The sequence below is a fragment of the Astatotilapia calliptera genome, chromosome 15 (assembly GCF_964374335.1).
Source record: "Astatotilapia calliptera chromosome 15, fAstCal68.1, whole genome shotgun sequence".
Classification (NCBI taxonomy): domain Eukaryota; kingdom Metazoa; phylum Chordata; class Actinopteri; order Cichliformes; family Cichlidae; genus Astatotilapia; species Astatotilapia calliptera.
Window position 1 is genome coordinate 22,708,075 of NC_137436.1, and position 17,195 is coordinate 22,725,269.

Genomic DNA, 17,195 nt, shown 5'->3' on the forward strand with positions numbered 1-17,195 from the left:
CTCTCCAATGTAGAGGTCTGAGCATTCCTCGCTGCACTGTACAGCATACACCACATTGTTAAGTTTGTGTTTTGGCGTTTTGTCTTTCGGGTGAACCAGATTCTGTCTGAGCGTGTTGCTGGGTCTGAAATACACTGGGATGTCATGCTTGGAGAAAACTCTCCTGAGTTTCTCTGATACACCGGCTACATGGGGGATGACAATGTTGTTCGTCTGTCCTTCTTATCCTCCCTCGCTGGTGTCTGGTCTTCTTTTCTGTGCCTCTTTGCTGACTTTAAGAACGCCCATTTAGGATAGCCACATGTTTTGAGTGCTTCCTTTACATATGTGTGTTCCTTCTTTTTTCCTTCAGGCTTAGAGGGAACATGTTCTGCCCGGTGGTGTAGGGTCCTAATTACTCCAAGTTTGTGTTCCAAAGGGTGATGGGAGTCAAACAGGAGGTACTGGTCCGTGTGTGTGGGCTTCCGGTAAACTTCGATGTTGAGTTTGCCATTCTCTTCAATGTGCACGGCGCAGTCCAGGAAAGGCAAACAGTTGTCCTTTGTGTCTTCCCTGGTGAACTTGATGTTTTTATCCACAGCGTTAATGTGAGCAGTGAAGGATTCCACTTCTTGTGTCTTGATTTTGACCCAGGTGTCGTCCACATATCTGTACCAGTGGCTGGGTACTCTTCCTTTGAAAGAGCCAAGAGCCTTCCTTTCCACTTCCTCCATGTAAAGGTTGGCTACAATAGGTGACACGGGGGAGCCCATGGCACAGCCATGTTTTTGTCTGTAAAAGCCTTTGTTGTACTTGAAATATGTAGTGGTGAGGCAGAGGTCTAACAGTGTGCAGATCTGATCGGGTGTGAAGTTGGTCCTGTCCTCCAAGGAGCTGTCTTCTTGTAGTCGTTTTCTGACAGTCTCCACGGCCTCCGTGGTGGGTATGCAAGTGAAGAGAGAGACTACATCAAAGGACACCATGGTTTCATCTGGATCCAGGGTAAGTTTCTCTCCACCATTTGACCTTAGAACTGAAGAAGCTTCTCGGATGAGAGGTGAAACGTCTTCAAGCAACTTAAAGAAGTCCAGACGCTTTTCTTTGCAAGCTCCTTTGATTCAGCTTTGATATTAATGAATTTTTTGGGTTCATTGAGAACATGGTTGTTGTTCAATAATAAAATTATTCCTCAAAAATACAACTTGCCTAATAATTCTGCACTCCCTGTACTCAGCTACATGTAATGTTCTGACTGTATTCTGTGACTGTGGCAGGTAGATAAGGTGTTTCTATAAATGATTTGATTCTTGTTTTTATTCTTAATCTAAAGAAATACAGACTGCTGCTGTACTCTGTGTTGTTGTTTGTCTTTGCAACGGCAAATAAAAAACCTCAAATCTGTTTGTGAAGACTGATTTATTTCAAATTAACAGAACAAACTTGTGTCAGTGATTTCTGGGTTTGACTGGGGTCGACAAAGCAGCGACCAATCATTCTGGAAGGCAGCCTTTCCAGCCGCACAAGATGGGATTTCGAGATTACGTGCACCAGACTGAAGTAACTGGACATTTATAACCTTGGGAAAAACGTACAACACAACACGATATAGTAACTTAAATTAATAAGTGTTAATAGTAATAATAGTAATAAAATTATGAATAAGTGTATGTGTATTGCACACTGTTATTATTGCACATTAATTATTGTTGCACTTTGTTATAATTATAAATATTGTTATTGTATTCATGTGCACACATTGACCTATGCCGCCCTGAACGAGCAGCAAGGATGAAGCCAAAGTGAACCACAAGACCCCCATGAGTGTGAAATAACCATATAGGAAAATGCCTCCTCCCCCACCCCCCGACACACACACACTTATTGTTGAAGGCGTTATTTGAAGTTGATGTACAGCTAGTGCTTTAACATTTCCACATCCCTTTACCACTACTTCTTTTTCAAGTACACATCAAGCTCTGACAGTTCATTTTTGTTCCTCAACACTAACCTGAGTGTTTCAAAATGGTGGGAAACCAGTTCAGTCACACACTCAGCGTGCTATAGTGATGGGTCGTTCGCGAACGAAATGGCTCTTAGAGTCTGATCTTTGACGTGAACGACGCGAGCCGGCTCCTTATCGCGAGCCATCACGTCTTTTTTTTTTCATATTTTAATTTATATTTCATTGTGTTGTGGTTTGCAGTGTTTTGTGTTGTTTCACTTTAAATTTGTAAAACGAAAAAGCTGAAAATTTAAATAGTTAAAAGTTGAAATGTGAATAGTTGATTTTTGTATTATATGTTTTATTTATTACATTTTATGTGGAGTGAATAAATAAAAGTATAATTACGGTGGCCCCTAGAGACAAAGCACATACAAACTTCAAATCACGTACAAACTCTGAAGCACGGACAAACCCTCAAGCACGTACAAACTTCAAAACACGTAAAAACACGTACAAACTCCGAAGCACGTAAAAACTCAGAAGCATATAAAAACTCAAAACACATACAAAAGACAACAGAAGTGCTCCAGGATGCTGGGCGCAGTGTTGAGCTTTTGTTACCTAGTGGCTACACAAGCCAGGAAGTACCAACGACCGGATTTGGTGTGTGGTAGTAACGGGTAAATGAACTTTTTTTTTAAATTATTTGAATATATATGAATGCTTGTGTATAAATACACAAACAACACACATATGCTTTCAATTGTGTCATTTAAGTGATCTAGTAGCTCTGCTTTGGAAGTTTAGTTCATGCTAGAAATGTGTTTTGGAGTTTGTACGTGTTTTGTCTCTAGGGGCCACCGCATATATTTATATATAAACATATATAAATAAAACCACTTTTTTTACATTAGTAATTCCTTTTGTGCATAATTTTATATTATTGTTAATAATAAATTAATTAAAGCAACAAAACAACCTGAAGAGCCGGTTCGGAGCCGAAAGAGCCGGCTCTTTTTAGTGAGCTGAACCGAAAGAGCCAGATCTCTAAAAAGAGCCGGAAATCCCATCACTAGTGTGCTAATCCTTTATGGCTCAGATATGTGGTAAACATTAGAGGGTTAAACCTCCAGAGCTGCTGTATTCTCACCAAACACTTCCCACTGACAAAAAGTATGTCAGTGGTGCTGACCACCCTTCAAACCTGGGCGATGAGATTATTATTTGATAATCTCATCGCCCATCTGAGGAACAGTTTCATCAAGAGTCTCTCAGAGGACATACAGTGTAATACCTATATTGAATTTGCTGATTTTTTTTGCCTCCATGTTTCTTAAAAAGACAAAACATAAACATTTTCAAACTGACTGAAACTAAATTGAAAAAGAATCGGGGTTAATACTTCCCATTCTGCGCCAGTGCACGGAGGCTTTTCATTGACCCATCGGTCAAAAGTGTGTCGGCCAACTAGACAAATGCTCTGTATGGCAGTTTACAAGTCCAGCCCTGTCCGATGCTTTGTATTGCACTTATGTATGGCTTGGATACTGCTCAGCCATGGAAACCCAGAATATGAAGATCTCTACACACTGTTCTTGACCTAATCTGAAGGCTACATGAAATTTGTAAGTAAATAGCCATTGACTCTACCTCTGTGCCTCAGTGCGCTGATCCAATGTGTGGCTGAGTTGCTGTCATTCTCAATTACGTCACTTGTTACACTTGTGGCCATGGAAGTGATCAGAATACCAATAATACAAGGTCTTGAATGATTAGACCCCATCGTACCTTAATGACCTTATAATACCATATGACCACATTACAGCACTTTGCTCTCAGACTGCGGGCTTACTTGTGATTCCAAGAGTATTAAAAAGGAGAATGTGAGGCAGAGATTTAGCTTTCAGGGCCCTCTTCTGTGAAACCAGCTCACAGTTTGGATTCAGGACACAGATACCCTCTCTACGTATAAGATTAGGCTTAAAACTTTCCATTTTGATAATGCATATAGTTAGGGCTGAATCAAGTGACCCTGAATCCTCCCTTAGTATGCTTGTTCATAGGAGGTCATATGATTGTTGAGATTTCTCTGCTTCTTGTAGACCAAGTTAGCTAAACAACCTGAAATTTCTTCAGAACCCAGATCACCCATCACACTGAACTCATCTTTATTTTTTCTGATTTTTTGAAATCATCACGAGTACATCAATTATGTGCCTTTGATGCTCCACACACACCTCTACTTATAGGACATTGGTGGCTCAAAGAACAAAATCCCATTAAACTGGTAGCTTAATAAGTGTTTGGGCTGGAGTCTCTTCTGTAATGAACACTAACCTGAGGGGAGCTATGGAAACTCAGTCATGGCAACTAGTATCCTCTTGCAGAGGAAAAAAAAGAAAGTATTTTCCAAACCAAAGCAAAGGATGGCTTCCGAGCCTGTGTTGGATCTTGTGCATAAATGTGTGCATTCACTCCACTCTGCCTGCCTAGTGTTTTATTAAAATAAACAAACTTCTACTCTGTTTTTGGACATTGTGTGCTAACACTCTTATAACTTTCATTAGCATCATATTATCAGTTTTACTTTTGTTGATTGTAGACTTTCCCTCCTGTTGAACAGCTTCTTTTAAGCTGTGCTGTATATTAGTCTGAAATCAGAAATCCACTCAGATTCATCTGTAAAAGAGCTCTGCTGCTGTTGTGCCCACATTCTCACCAAAACACTTCCCCTTCAGTTCTCAGGAAAAAAAAGAGCAGTAAGTATTTACACAACTGCATGTATCATCTTCTCCTTTTTTAAGGCATCAAACACATCACAAATGACTCATTTTAAATTTGCAGGGTTTTTGACAGTCTGGTGTGACCTTTGACCTCTAATTTTCTTTGGTTCATGTAGTTATTAGAAACAACAGAATGCTGTGAATTAGAATTTTCAGGGAAAGGACTCTGAACATTTTAACAGTTACAGTGAGGTGGTGAGATGATAACCACAGGAAGTCAGCACAGCCTCTACATGAAGCTCTGTTTCAGAGACTGTGACTGTCATTTTTGTGAAAAGCAGGAAGGAGAAAGACAGACAATGACGACTCAGTTCAAATGGATTAAAGTCTTTTCATCAGTTTTACTAATGCTTCAAGTAACAGGTAAGAATACAAATACATTTATAAATGAAATTAGAAAAGTCAAGTTTACACAGTTGATTTGATTTTATCTTCACAGCAGCAGCAGTTGAGTTTATTATCAGGGATGAAGGTGAGGTCACTTTGTCATGTGAAAATGTGACAGATGATCAAGATAAATGTGACAGAACTACCTGGCTCTTCGGTAAATCATACACAGCGACAATAACACTGTTTGAACACGGGGAGATTCACCAAGAGGCCAAACATAAATCAGACAGACTGAGTGTTACAGCAAAATGTTCTCTGGTTATAAAGAAGCTCACAGCTGAGGATGTTGGTCAGTACACCTGCAGAAGGTTCAACAAATCAGGACAAAAAGAAGGTTCAGACTCTGTAGCTGAGCTGTCTGTTGTTAACCGTGAGTATTTCATCATAATGTTTTCAAATTGTTAGAACATCAAACTGAAACATTACAATAACTATAATTACAGTGATGATTACTGTAAATGTTATTCTTGTTCTCTTTTCTTTTCTTTAACAGTAACTGAACATAAGGATGATGACACAGTGACATTAAACTGCTCTGTGTCCACATATAAAAAATGCAAATACTACACTGTGAAGTGGCTCTATGGTAACAAAGACCTGAGGATGTCACAGTCTGCCTGCTCAGCCAGTGTGATCTTTACAAGATTTGATCACATTTACACATCCAAGAGTTCTGAGATGTTGAAGTGCCAAGTGACACATGGTGGAGACGTGCAGGAGTTTATCTTCAGGATTCTATCATTTGATCAAGAAACACATGAGAATGCAAGTCAGTTCATACAATAACTTTATCTGTTATAAAAAGTAAACTATTTTGTGTGTTTTAAGGTTTCATTTACTTTTTTTTACTTTGAGAGTGTCTTCAGAAGATAAAATAGCAGGGAGTTGAGGTGCATGGTTGTGACAACAAATTCTTTGTTGAGCAGGCAGGGATATTGAATCCCTGAAATCAGGCTGTGTTACTTATGCGCTACTACTTCTTTGTACTCCTCGCTAGACCCCACCAGCCCTTCCTCACGTGGCACCACCACACAAAATATGACTCTCTTTATCACTTCTGAGGGGTTGAAGGCTGCTGGTCTATTATTTGCTTACATTGTTCTGTCATAATGGATTGCAAATGTGGAAAGTGTGGTCTGAGTAAAAAAACTAAACCCAATCCAAATAACAATAGAGATTAGCAAAATAAATCAGGAAGTAACTAAGTACTGAGACAATGACTAACATACGAACTTGACAGAGAAGGGAAGGGAAAAGAACAACAGACTAAACCAAATAACCTTAACTAGACATGAGACTCAAGCTACTTGAACAAATGTTAACCAAGAATAAATAAACTAAGAACCACACGGAGCATTAAATACTAAGATGAATTGAAAAGTAAGTAAAACTCTATTCATATAACACCTGTTAATAAAAGGATCACAAAGTCTTCACAATAAAAAACAAAAAACAAAAACAAAGCAAAAATAAGGTTGCCTAAGTGCACGTCCAAAAGATTAATATTTTCAGTTGTTTTTGTTGGAAAAGTCCACAAACTATCATTACATTTCATTACATGGTAAAAAATAATGCACTCATTTGCTGTCTGTGAAAAAATAAAATAAAAATAAATAAATGCCATTAGCATTTCTTAAAACTAAATTGTTTGTTTTGAAGACAAGAAATCCTGTAGATGTGTAGTAATGGGACAAAAGAAAAGAGGGAAGGTAGTTTGATGCTTTTCCACAACAACAACCAAATGTTGAACTTTGACACAAGAGGCTGAACTTCATATTCTACTTCCTACTAAAAGTCAGTGAAAACAGTTGTTCAGTGAAGTTACAATCATGACCACGACCATAGCTATATGTCAGGAACGAGCTGTGTGGCAGCAGTTGTACCCAAAATACAGGACTCAGAAGATAAAGAATAAACTTAAAAGTTTATTTATTACTCTTACAAAATCAAAAAAAGCAGGTCAGGAGCAAATAGTCTAACAACTAGAAACCTTCTAAAAAAATATACTCGAGAACATTTGTGCTGGGTGGTCCTGGGACAGGGACATAAGAACATTAGGAAGAACACGACAAACAGCAAAGGGAAACTGATACAACATATACATACAGCATAATGAAGGAACAATGCAAGAGGTGGAAGAGCAGCTGAAACCAATCACAGAAGAAGAGACAAGGGAAGCAGAACTAAATACAAAGCACTAGCAGTCAGAGACTATTGAAATAAGACAGCAAATAGCAAACAATGAGACCAGGACTAAGTCATATGAACTTGATACACAGAGAGGATAAACAAACATGGAGACAAGATCGGAGGGACGCAATTGGAATGCAAGTGGGAAAAACAACCTACCATCAACAGTCAGGGGACTAAAGTCACAGATAACAGGAACGTAAACATTAGACTATAAACAGCTCAAACATAAATCCCATCTCAAAACCAAACACACAGAATGAGCATAAAGAACTGTTAAACAGGAGCACAGCACTAAAGGCAAGAAATAAACCAAACAAACTTATATATGAGTTAAATGAAAGAAAACCAGTGAAAAGTAAGAAATTACAGAAAGCAACACAGAATACAGAACCATAATGCAAAGATGATCAAAGATATAAAACTAAAGAACATGAACATCCCAGAAACAACAATAAACCCTGTATTCAAGACTGAGCGACATGACAGCATGTTATTTTATTCAGGAAGGATGAACTTTTAATGAACTAAAGCAGGTTGTTTCCAGACCTTAACACAACCACAACAGTGTATAAATAAAAATAAGTATATTTGATTTATTATTTATTTGTTGATAGCTGAGTGTTCTCTTCTCTTTTACCTGCAGGACACTAAACAGACAGGAATCTGCAGCTGAAATTATCTTAATGCTTTTCTTTTTCTCCAGGATGGTGGATGTTTATTGTTGTACTGCTGGGGTTATTAGCACTGATAATAAGTGCTGTTATAGCCATCAGATGGAAGAGAGCTAAAGGTGAGAGATTTCACCAGCCTGAACTTGTATGAACAAATGGAATGAAAAACCAGAATGAAATTTAATTCTAAAAACTTGAATTGATTTCTCTCTTTGTTTAGGAAAAAAAATGGAGACTAATGAAAATCCTGTGAGTTATATCATAATTTCTTAAACTTTGTTAGTGTACTCATACCACGGCCGTTCACTACAGTTACTGTGTTATATTTTTTATCATGAGGCCAGAAGATAAGTGTTTTTGTCAGCTTACCCAACTGACCTGGTGTGCTTACAGTCTGCTGTGTTTATGAGGCTTCTTTGTTTGTTTGATTCAGGAACTGAATTTAAACCCTGCAGTGACTCCGTCTGCTCCAGGAACCATTCAGGAATCTGTGAGATTAAATAGTTACTCGGCACTTGTATTTGCTCTCTTATATGTTGAATCTGAGCATTACTGAGCAGTCTCTATGTTGTCTTCACTGTGCAGGCTGCACCTGAATACCTTGTTCCCTATGCCTCCATCAGCTACACCAACAAAACCACCAGTAAAACGCAGGTAAGCTGTCCTGTTGGTTGTACAATTGATGTCAGTTAATAACAATAAATGAATAAGCTGGTTCTCAGGAGGATATTTCCTCTATTTTTTTAGGATTTTATTTCAGGATTTGTTGTTGTAACAACCCCTTTTTGTTCAGAAGGAGGTGCTGTATAAAAAATATACACTAAAACACAAGACATGGAGGTAATGAGTTGACATCATAACCTCCTGAGAACCATCCTAATTGATTAATGCCAACTCTAGATGTTACCAAATGAGGAACATGAGACCTGTGACAGCCTGATTGCATAAGAATAACAGCAGAAATGTGAGAAAGAAGGCTGAAACTCACATTGAGGAAGTGATATTACAGTATAATTACAGCAAAACATTAAATTATTGTGTCAATAACTCGTGAAGAAAAGAGATTGAGAGATATGATGTTTACATTCAGACAGATTCGAATGTCTGTGCTTTTTATGCTTGTGCTTTAGTTTATAGGTAAAAATAAAATGAACATGTTTATAACAGAAGGATTAAAAACGTCACTTGGTTTTTCCAGTTTTATCGTGCGTTGTAAGTGTATAAATAATCTGTGCTTAGACATTTAACGGTCACATTTTTGTTTGTCTGTGTTGTTCTCAGGAGCACTAAGTGGAGATCTTTTATTCTTCTTTACTTTCTGAGATGTGATTATATTTCCTGTGTTGTGTGTGCTTCCAGGTTCGAGACAAAAATGAAGGTGAGAGAGTTACGTACTCCACTGTGAAAGCTTCCTCCATGGATCCCAGCAACCTCTATGACACCATCAAGTAAACAAAAAGCTTCTCATCTAAAAGAGCTGTTGGGTTGCTCAGTTGAAAAAGAGAAAGCTGGCACGACAATTAAACAAACATATTGTTACATACATTTATTACAGTGTGTTGTGATACTATCTGCAGGTGAAATGAAATAGTTGCTCGGGAGTTGATGCCATGTCAGATTTGGCAGTGATGGAGGGAAAGTTTATCTTGTCTATATATGTTCTCAACTTTCATTTCGGTTTTTACATATTTGTCACATTTACATGTTTCAGATCATCAATAATAATATAATATAATATAATATAATATAATATAATATAATATAATATAATATAATATAATATAATATAATATAATATAATAATTGGACAAAGACAACCCTAGTAAATACAAAATACAGTTTTTAAATGATGTTTTCATTTTTAAGGGGAAAGTTTATTCAAATCTACTTTGGCAGTCGAGAGTTTGTGATAACTGAAAAAATTTTATTTACATCACTGTGAATGTTTTTTTTTTATTATTGTTTGCATAACGTGCTGTGTAACCCAAGTAAGGTTGAGCTGCAAGGCATGAACTGATGGCCAGACATTCAGGAGTTTCTAGTAGAGAGCAGAATTTATGGTTTCATCAATTACAGCAAGTCGTCCTAAAGGAGCAAAGTATCCCCACATCACTGCCACCACCGTGTATGATTGTTGGTGTGATGATCTTTCTATTAAATAATGTGTTAGTTTTATACCAGGTGTAACAGGTCTCAGATCTTCCTAAAAGTTCAACTGTTGTCTCATCAGTCCACAGAATAGTTTCCCAAAAGTCTGTGAGACTTCATGTTCTTTCTGGTCAGCAGTGGTTTTCTCATTGGAAATCTCCCATGTTTGCCCAGTGTGTTTCTTATTGTTGAATCATGAGCTCTGACTTTAAGTGAGACAAGTGAGGCCTGTGGATCTTTAGATGCTGTTCTTGGTTCCTTTGTGACAATGAGATGAGTTGGTGATGTGCTCTTGGAGTAGCTCTTTGGTCAGCTGGCCACTTGTGGGAAAGTTCACCACTGTTCCAAGTTTTCTCCATTTGTGGATATTGTCTCTTACCATGGCTCGCTGTACTCCCAAAGCCTTAGAAATGGCTTTGCAGTCCTTTAGAGACTAATAGTGACTTTGTTTCTCAGATGTTTCTTTAGATCGTGGCATGATGCGTTGCCTTTTGGGATCTTTTAATCTACTTCACTTTGTCAGACAGATGATAACTGGGAGTAACCAGCAGTTACAGTTAATTTTTAATTTAACAAGAAATTTTTAATTTAACATAGTAGGCTTGGGTGACTTTATTTCCCTTAATAAATAAAGACTTAATTTAAAGACTTAAAATTTTTCGTATTTACTCTGATTATCTAATATTAAATTTGGTTTGATCTGAAACCGATCCTATAGCTTTTTTATATGTTTGTTAAGTAACTGTCATGCACTGTATAATCTCAGGACTTTTCTTCTTCCTCTTTTTGAAGCACATTGAGCGTTTTGAGTAAAATGTAATAAACTTGAAATGACCAATATATGGAAGTAGGTATATTCATAATATTGTTTGAAGGGGAAAGCCCATTTTAGTGTTTTATCATTGAAACATTTGTATAATGCAGTATAATAGTTAGCCATCAAGTTAGCATTAAACTCTAAATAGATACCCTTAACATAGACTATGCAGTACACACAGTGTATTTCACAGTGTCAGTCTAGACAATTAAAGAAATATAAGTGGTAAGAATGTTTTAATGTCTTTGTGTGATGTCACTGTAACTCTTTTTTTTAGTATCTCTGTGTTGAGCTGCTTAATTTGCATAACATCATTTATCTATTTTAATTTTGTATTCTGTAATATTTTACTTTGAATCTGAGTAATTGTGAATTAAAGAAATTGTTTTTAAACTGAGTTTGTGGCTCATTTTACCTGTATATTGGAAAAGTAACTAATCAAAGTCAGCTTTATTGTCATATGTACAGATCATACACGGGAATTTGAAATTCCTCAGCCCTCAGTGTTACAATAAAACGGCCTAAAGATAATCCATGTGTTTGAAGTTTAATTCTTACAATAACTTCATCCTGTTATTAAAAACAAAAAAAAATGTGTGATGTAATTTTAAGATGATGTCACTTCCATTCCTTTACTTGGAGAGTGTCCCCAAAAGATAAAACAGCGCTGGTCAGTGTTGAACAGTACCCTGCGCCTATCAGTGGTCGGTGATGGATTACTTTGGCTATGATCAGATCACTAACGCCGAACAAGTAAAAGAAAACAGGCTAAAATAATAAGTATACTAAAGTTTTCTTTCCAAGAATAAGTAAAATTTAAAAAACTAAATTGTTTGCATTCAGTAGACAACATCATGTAGAGATGTAGTGATGTGTAAGAAGGAAAGAGGGAGGTAAGTCTGATGTTCCTACAGAGCAACAATCAGATGCTGGACTTTGGCGCAAGAGGCCAAAGTTTATCTTTATTTATCTTAATGTCTTGTCTTATTTTTATCCTTATTTATCTTGTTCCTTCAGCCTAATTTGGCATTTGTTTATGGACAGCAAAGGAAGAATTTCATTGCACAGAGAAATGCTATTTCTTCTGTACACATGACAATAAACACTTTGAATCTTTGAATCTTGACTTTTGCTTTTGCCAGGTTTGTTGTTGTAATGAGTTCTATTGTCCAGCAGAGGGTGCTGTAGGCTCAAAATAAAGCAGGGGAGGTACCGATCTAATGTGATGCAACTGCTCTAAACACAAGCACACGTGACAAAGGCCACATGTGATATCAGCTGTTTCTGTTTGATAACCAGTCATTTAAACACTGAAAACAAACTGTCACTGTGTGTGCGTGCGTGCGTGCGTGTGTGTAAAGTATGAAAATAAAGTACCCTCATGATATATATTTTTGAATTTTGTATGATAATTGTAGTAATAAACCTTATTCTGTTACACTTATGTGAAAATAAATATAAATACATTCATTCAAGTTTGTATGTAATTACAGCAAAGTGTAGACAGGTTAAAAACATGTTTGGGAGTTGAATTAAATACACTTAGCACAGAAACTCAAAGTGTGTTTTCTATGTTTTCACTAATTTTCATTCCAGATACAGCAGGTCAGTGTAAACTTAATACTAACTGTAGCTCTTTATTAATAGGGAACATGAAAGCGGTTGCATAAGAACAACCGCAGAAATGTAAGAAAAGAATGTTGAAAGTCATGATGAGGAAGTCATGGCTCCACAGTTACAGGAAAAAGATACATTTGTGTTTCAGAAGCTCAAGAAGAAAAGCGAGACTGAGAGACATGGCGGTTCAATCTAGATGGATTAAAATGGCTGTGCCTTTTATACTCATACTGCAGTTTACAGGTAAGAAATATGTACAATAGAGAAGGGTTTTTTTTAAACTCTTCTTTCTAATTTTGCTTTATGGAATCTTTATGTAGCATAGACAGCGATGCTGTTTATTTCACCAAAGCAAACAAAGATTAAATGAAAAGTAAATACATGTTAAGTGTGTAACTTATCTGCACTCGTGTAATGTAACATTTTCGATTCTCTGTTATATCCTCAGGAGCACTAAGTGGAGATCTTTTGCTCTCCTTCACTGTCAGAGATGGCGATAATGTCACTTTGCCTTGTAAAAACGTGATCAACAATCATCACAACTGTGACACTACCACCTGGCTCTTCACTGATTCAAGAAGCACACCATCAGTAGAGCTGATTAATCTTGGACAAATCAAAGAAAAAGCCAAATCAGACAGACTGAGTGTTACAGCAGAATGCTCACTGGTTATAAAGAAGGTCACAGCTGAGGATGTTGGTCGTTACACCTGCAGACAGTTTAGAGGCAATCCAGGGAAACAGCAAGGTCCAGATGCTGTGGTTTATCTGTCTGTTGTTAGCAGTGAGTATTTGCAACACTATATTTTGAGCTCAAACCATCCTGTTAGAACAACATGCTGACAAGTTACATTTTGAAAAAAGGAAACTTATATTTATTTGGTATTTCTCTTGAATTTCATCTTCACCAGTGACTGAACACAAGAAAGCTGATGAGGTGACTTTAAACTGCTCTGTGTGGACATATGAACGGTGCAAACACAAAGTGAAGTGGATCCATATCAGTGAAGCTCTGGATAGAGATTACTCAAATTTAAAAACATCGGAGTCTTCCTGCTCTGCTGCTGTGACTTTTCTGAATGATGCATACAGTCATATATCAACTTGTGACTTTAACTGTAGCGTAACAACAGAAGATAACAAAGAGCAGCTTTTTACCTTCAGCACTCAGTCATCAGGTAAGAAACCAGGAGAGATTTTGAAGAACTTTTCAAAATCCTTTTAAACTGATATACACAATAAACACCTGGCTGAATTTTGTTCTTTTTTCAGGTAAAGAAGCAGTAACAGCAAAATCAGCAACAACAACATCAGCAACAATAACATCAGCAACAACAACATCAGCAACAACAACATCAGCAACAACATTATACGCACCTAGTATCCCAGGTGAGTTTTGTCATTTGTTTGTTTTCTTTTCTGCTTTTCCTAATAATAACTGAATGTCAATCTATCATTTTTTAAAGCACATGTTGTTTTTTATTTGTTTTAAATTATCTCAGATAATTAAAATATTTAGTGTAACTAAATACTTTATATTTTTGTATTCAGGTGCAGATCAGGTGTGGCCGTACATCCTTGTGGTTGTCATTTTAGTTGCAGTTTTAATTGTGGCTGTGAAACTAATCTGTTTGAAGAGACTCAAAGGTGAGATAAATTAAATTAAATGTCTCTTAGTGAGAAATCTGAATAAGGCTGAATTTTCTTTGTGGAGAAGCATCTAACCTTGTTTGTTTGTTTGTTTATCTTTTCAGGGAACAAAATAGAAGCAAATGGAAATACTGTGAGTTGAAATTTTTTTTTTTTTTAGACATTTTGTATTCTCTAGATGAGAAACAATGCAGCAAGATAAACAGTGTTAATGGTTTTGTATTAAAACTCACTGGTTCTTGCCGCAAAAGATCAGGAAAAGGAACGAAAGAGGGAACAAAGCATTTTTGCTTTGCTTTTATAGTTATTAATGCTTCAAATGACAACCTGCTAACTGATGAATTTCTCTCTGACTGCAAAAAAGATTATATTAAAGGCCTCAAATATGGTGTGTATTGTGTGACTGTTGTGTTGCATTTTATCTATTTAAACTCTGGATTTAAAAAAAAGTTTGTTGCAGATGTTTCAACGCTCCCATGTTATTTATACAGTGGGGCAAAAAAGTATTTAGTCAGCCACCGATTGTGCAAGTTCCCCCACTTAAAATGATGACAGAGGTCAGTAATTTGCACCAGAGGTACACTTCAACTGTGAGAGACAGAATGTGAAAAACAAAATCCATGAATTCACATGGTAGGAATTGTAAAGAATTTATTCGTAAATTAGGGTGGAAAATAAGTATTTGGTCACCTCAAACAAGGAAAATCTCTGGCTCTCACAGACCTGTAACGTCTTCTGTAAGAAGCTTTTCTGTCCCCCACTCGTTACCTGTATGAATGGCACCTGTTTGAACTCATCATCTGTATAAAAGACACCTGTCCACAGCCTCAAACAGTCAGACTCCAAACTCCGCCATGGCCAAGACCAAAGAGCTTTCGAAGGACACCAGGAAAAGTATTGTAGACCTGCACCAGACTGGGAAGAGTGAATCTACAATAGGCAAGCAGCTTGGTGTGAAAAAATCAACTGTGGGAGCAATCATCAGAAAATGGAAGACATACAAGACCACTGATAATCACTCCTCAGCCTCCCTGGGAAAGTCTATGCCAGGGTGCTGGAAAGGAGAGTTCGTCCGCTAGTCGAACCTCGGATACAGGAGGAACAATGCGGTTTTCGTCCTGGTCGCGGAACACTGGACCTGCTCTTTATCCTCTCCAGGATACTTGAGGGTGCATGGGAGTTTGCCCAACCAGTCTACATGTGTTTTGTGGACTTGGAGAAGGCATTCGACCGTGTCCCTCGGGGTGTCCTGTGGGAGGTGTTGCGGGAGTATGGGGTGTCTGTCTGTCCGTTGCAAGAGCTTGGTTCGCATTGCCGGCAATAAGTCGGACTCGTTCCCGGTGGGTGATGGGCTCCGCCAGGGCTGCCCTTTGTCTCCGGTTCTGTTCATAATTTTTATGGACAGGATTTCTAGGCGCAGCCAAGTGGCGGAGGGCTTTCGCTTTGGTGGCCTCAGAATCTCATCTCTGATTTTTGCAGATGATGTGGTTCTGTTGGCTTCATCGGGTGAGGGCCTCCAGCTCGCACTGGAATGGTTCGCAGCCGAGTGTGAAGCAGCGGGAATGAGGATCAGCACCTCCAAATCTGAGGCCATGGTTCTCAGCCGGAAAAGGGTGGAGTGCCCACTCCGGGTCGGGGATGAGTTCCTGCCCCAAGTGGAGGAGTTCAAGTATCTCGGGGTCTTGTTCGCGAGTGATGGGAGAAGGGAGCCGGAGATTGACAGACGGATTCGGGCTGCAGCTGCAGTAATGCAGACGCTGCACCGGTCCGTCGTGGTGAAGAGGGAGCTGAGTGTAAACGCGAAGCTCTCAATTTACCGGTCGATCCCTACCCTCAACTATGGCCACGAGCTGTGGGTAGTGACCGAAAGAACGAGATCGCGGATACAAGCGGCAGAAATGAGCTTCCTCCGAAGGGTGGCTGGCCTCTCCCTTAGAGATAGGGTGAGAAGTTCGGCCATCCGGGAGGGGCTCAGAGTAGAGCAGCTGCTGCTCCACATCGAAAGGAGCCAGCTGAGGTGGTTTGGGCATCTGACAAGGATGCCCCCTGGGCGCCTCCTGGGTGAGGTGCTCCAGGCATGTCCCACTGGGAGGAGGCCCCGGGGCAGACCCAGGACACGCTGGAGAGATTATATCTCTCGGCTGGCCTGGGAACGCCTTGGTATTCCCCCGGATAAGCTGGAGGAGGTGGCTGGGGAGAGGGAGGTCTGGGCCTCTTTGCTTAGGCTGCTGCCCCCGCGACCCGGCCCCGGATAAAGCGGATGAAGATGGATGGATGGATGATAATCTCCTTCGATCTGGGGCTTCACGCAAGATCTCATCCCGTGGGGTCAAAATGATCATGAGAACGGTGAGCAAAGATCCCAGAACCACACGGGGGGACCTGGTGAATGACCTGCAGAGAGCTGGGACCAAAGTAAGAAAGGTCACCATCAGTAACACACTACAACGGCAGGGAATCAAATCCCGCAGTGCCAGACGTGTTCCGCTGCTGAAGCCAGTGCATGTCCAGGCCCGTCTGAAGTTTGCCAGAGAGCACATGGATGATACAGCAGAGGATTGGGAGAAGGTCATGTGGTCAGATGAAACCAAAGTAGAACTTTTTGGTATAAACTCAACTCGTCGTGTTTGGAGGAAGAAGAATACTGAGTTGCATCCCAAGAACACCATACCTACTGTGAAGCATGGGGGTGGAAACATCATGCTATGGGGCTGTTTTTCTGCCAAGGGGACAGGACGACTGATCCGTGTTAAGGACAGAATGAATGGGGCCATGTATCGTGAGATTTTGAGCCAAAACCTCCTTCCATCAGTGAGAACTTTGAAGATGAAACGAGGCTGGGTCTTCCAACATGACAATGATCCAAAACACACCGCCCGGGCAACAAAGGAGTGGCTCCGTAAGAAGCATTTGAAAGTCCTGGAGTGGCCTAGCCAGTCTCCAGACCTCAACCCCATAGAAAATTTGTGGCAGGAGTTGAAAGTCCGTGTTGCTCGGTGACA

At 39.0% G+C, this 17,195-nt stretch overlaps 2 protein-coding genes across 2 annotated transcripts; both read left to right on the forward strand.

Moving 5' to 3' along the window:
- The first annotated feature begins 4,768 nt into the window (after nucleotides 1-4,768).
- LOC145420510 (uncharacterized) lies at nucleotides 4,769-11,323 on the forward strand. The gene is made up of 8 exons (XM_080289827.1): nucleotides 4,769-5,070; nucleotides 5,147-5,467; nucleotides 5,591-5,866; nucleotides 7,994-8,080; nucleotides 8,182-8,210; nucleotides 8,395-8,451; nucleotides 8,547-8,615; nucleotides 9,321-11,323. The coding sequence occupies exons 1-8, from the start codon at nucleotides 4,908-4,910 to the stop codon at nucleotides 9,411-9,413; spliced, it is 1,095 nt and encodes a 364-aa protein (XP_080145953.1). The 5' UTR covers nucleotides 4,769-4,907; the 3' UTR covers nucleotides 9,414-11,323.
- A 1,342-nt stretch (nucleotides 11,324-12,665) lies between these two features.
- LOC113037579 (uncharacterized) lies at nucleotides 12,666-14,481 on the forward strand. The gene is made up of 6 exons (XM_026194818.2): nucleotides 12,666-12,786; nucleotides 12,992-13,327; nucleotides 13,455-13,721; nucleotides 13,816-13,932; nucleotides 14,095-14,190; nucleotides 14,298-14,481. Exons 1-6 carry the CDS (start codon nucleotides 12,723-12,725, stop codon nucleotides 14,333-14,335), a joined length of 918 nt encoding a protein of 305 aa, XP_026050603.2. The 5' UTR covers nucleotides 12,666-12,722; the 3' UTR covers nucleotides 14,336-14,481.
- Nucleotides 14,482-17,195: the final 2,714 nt, after the last annotated feature.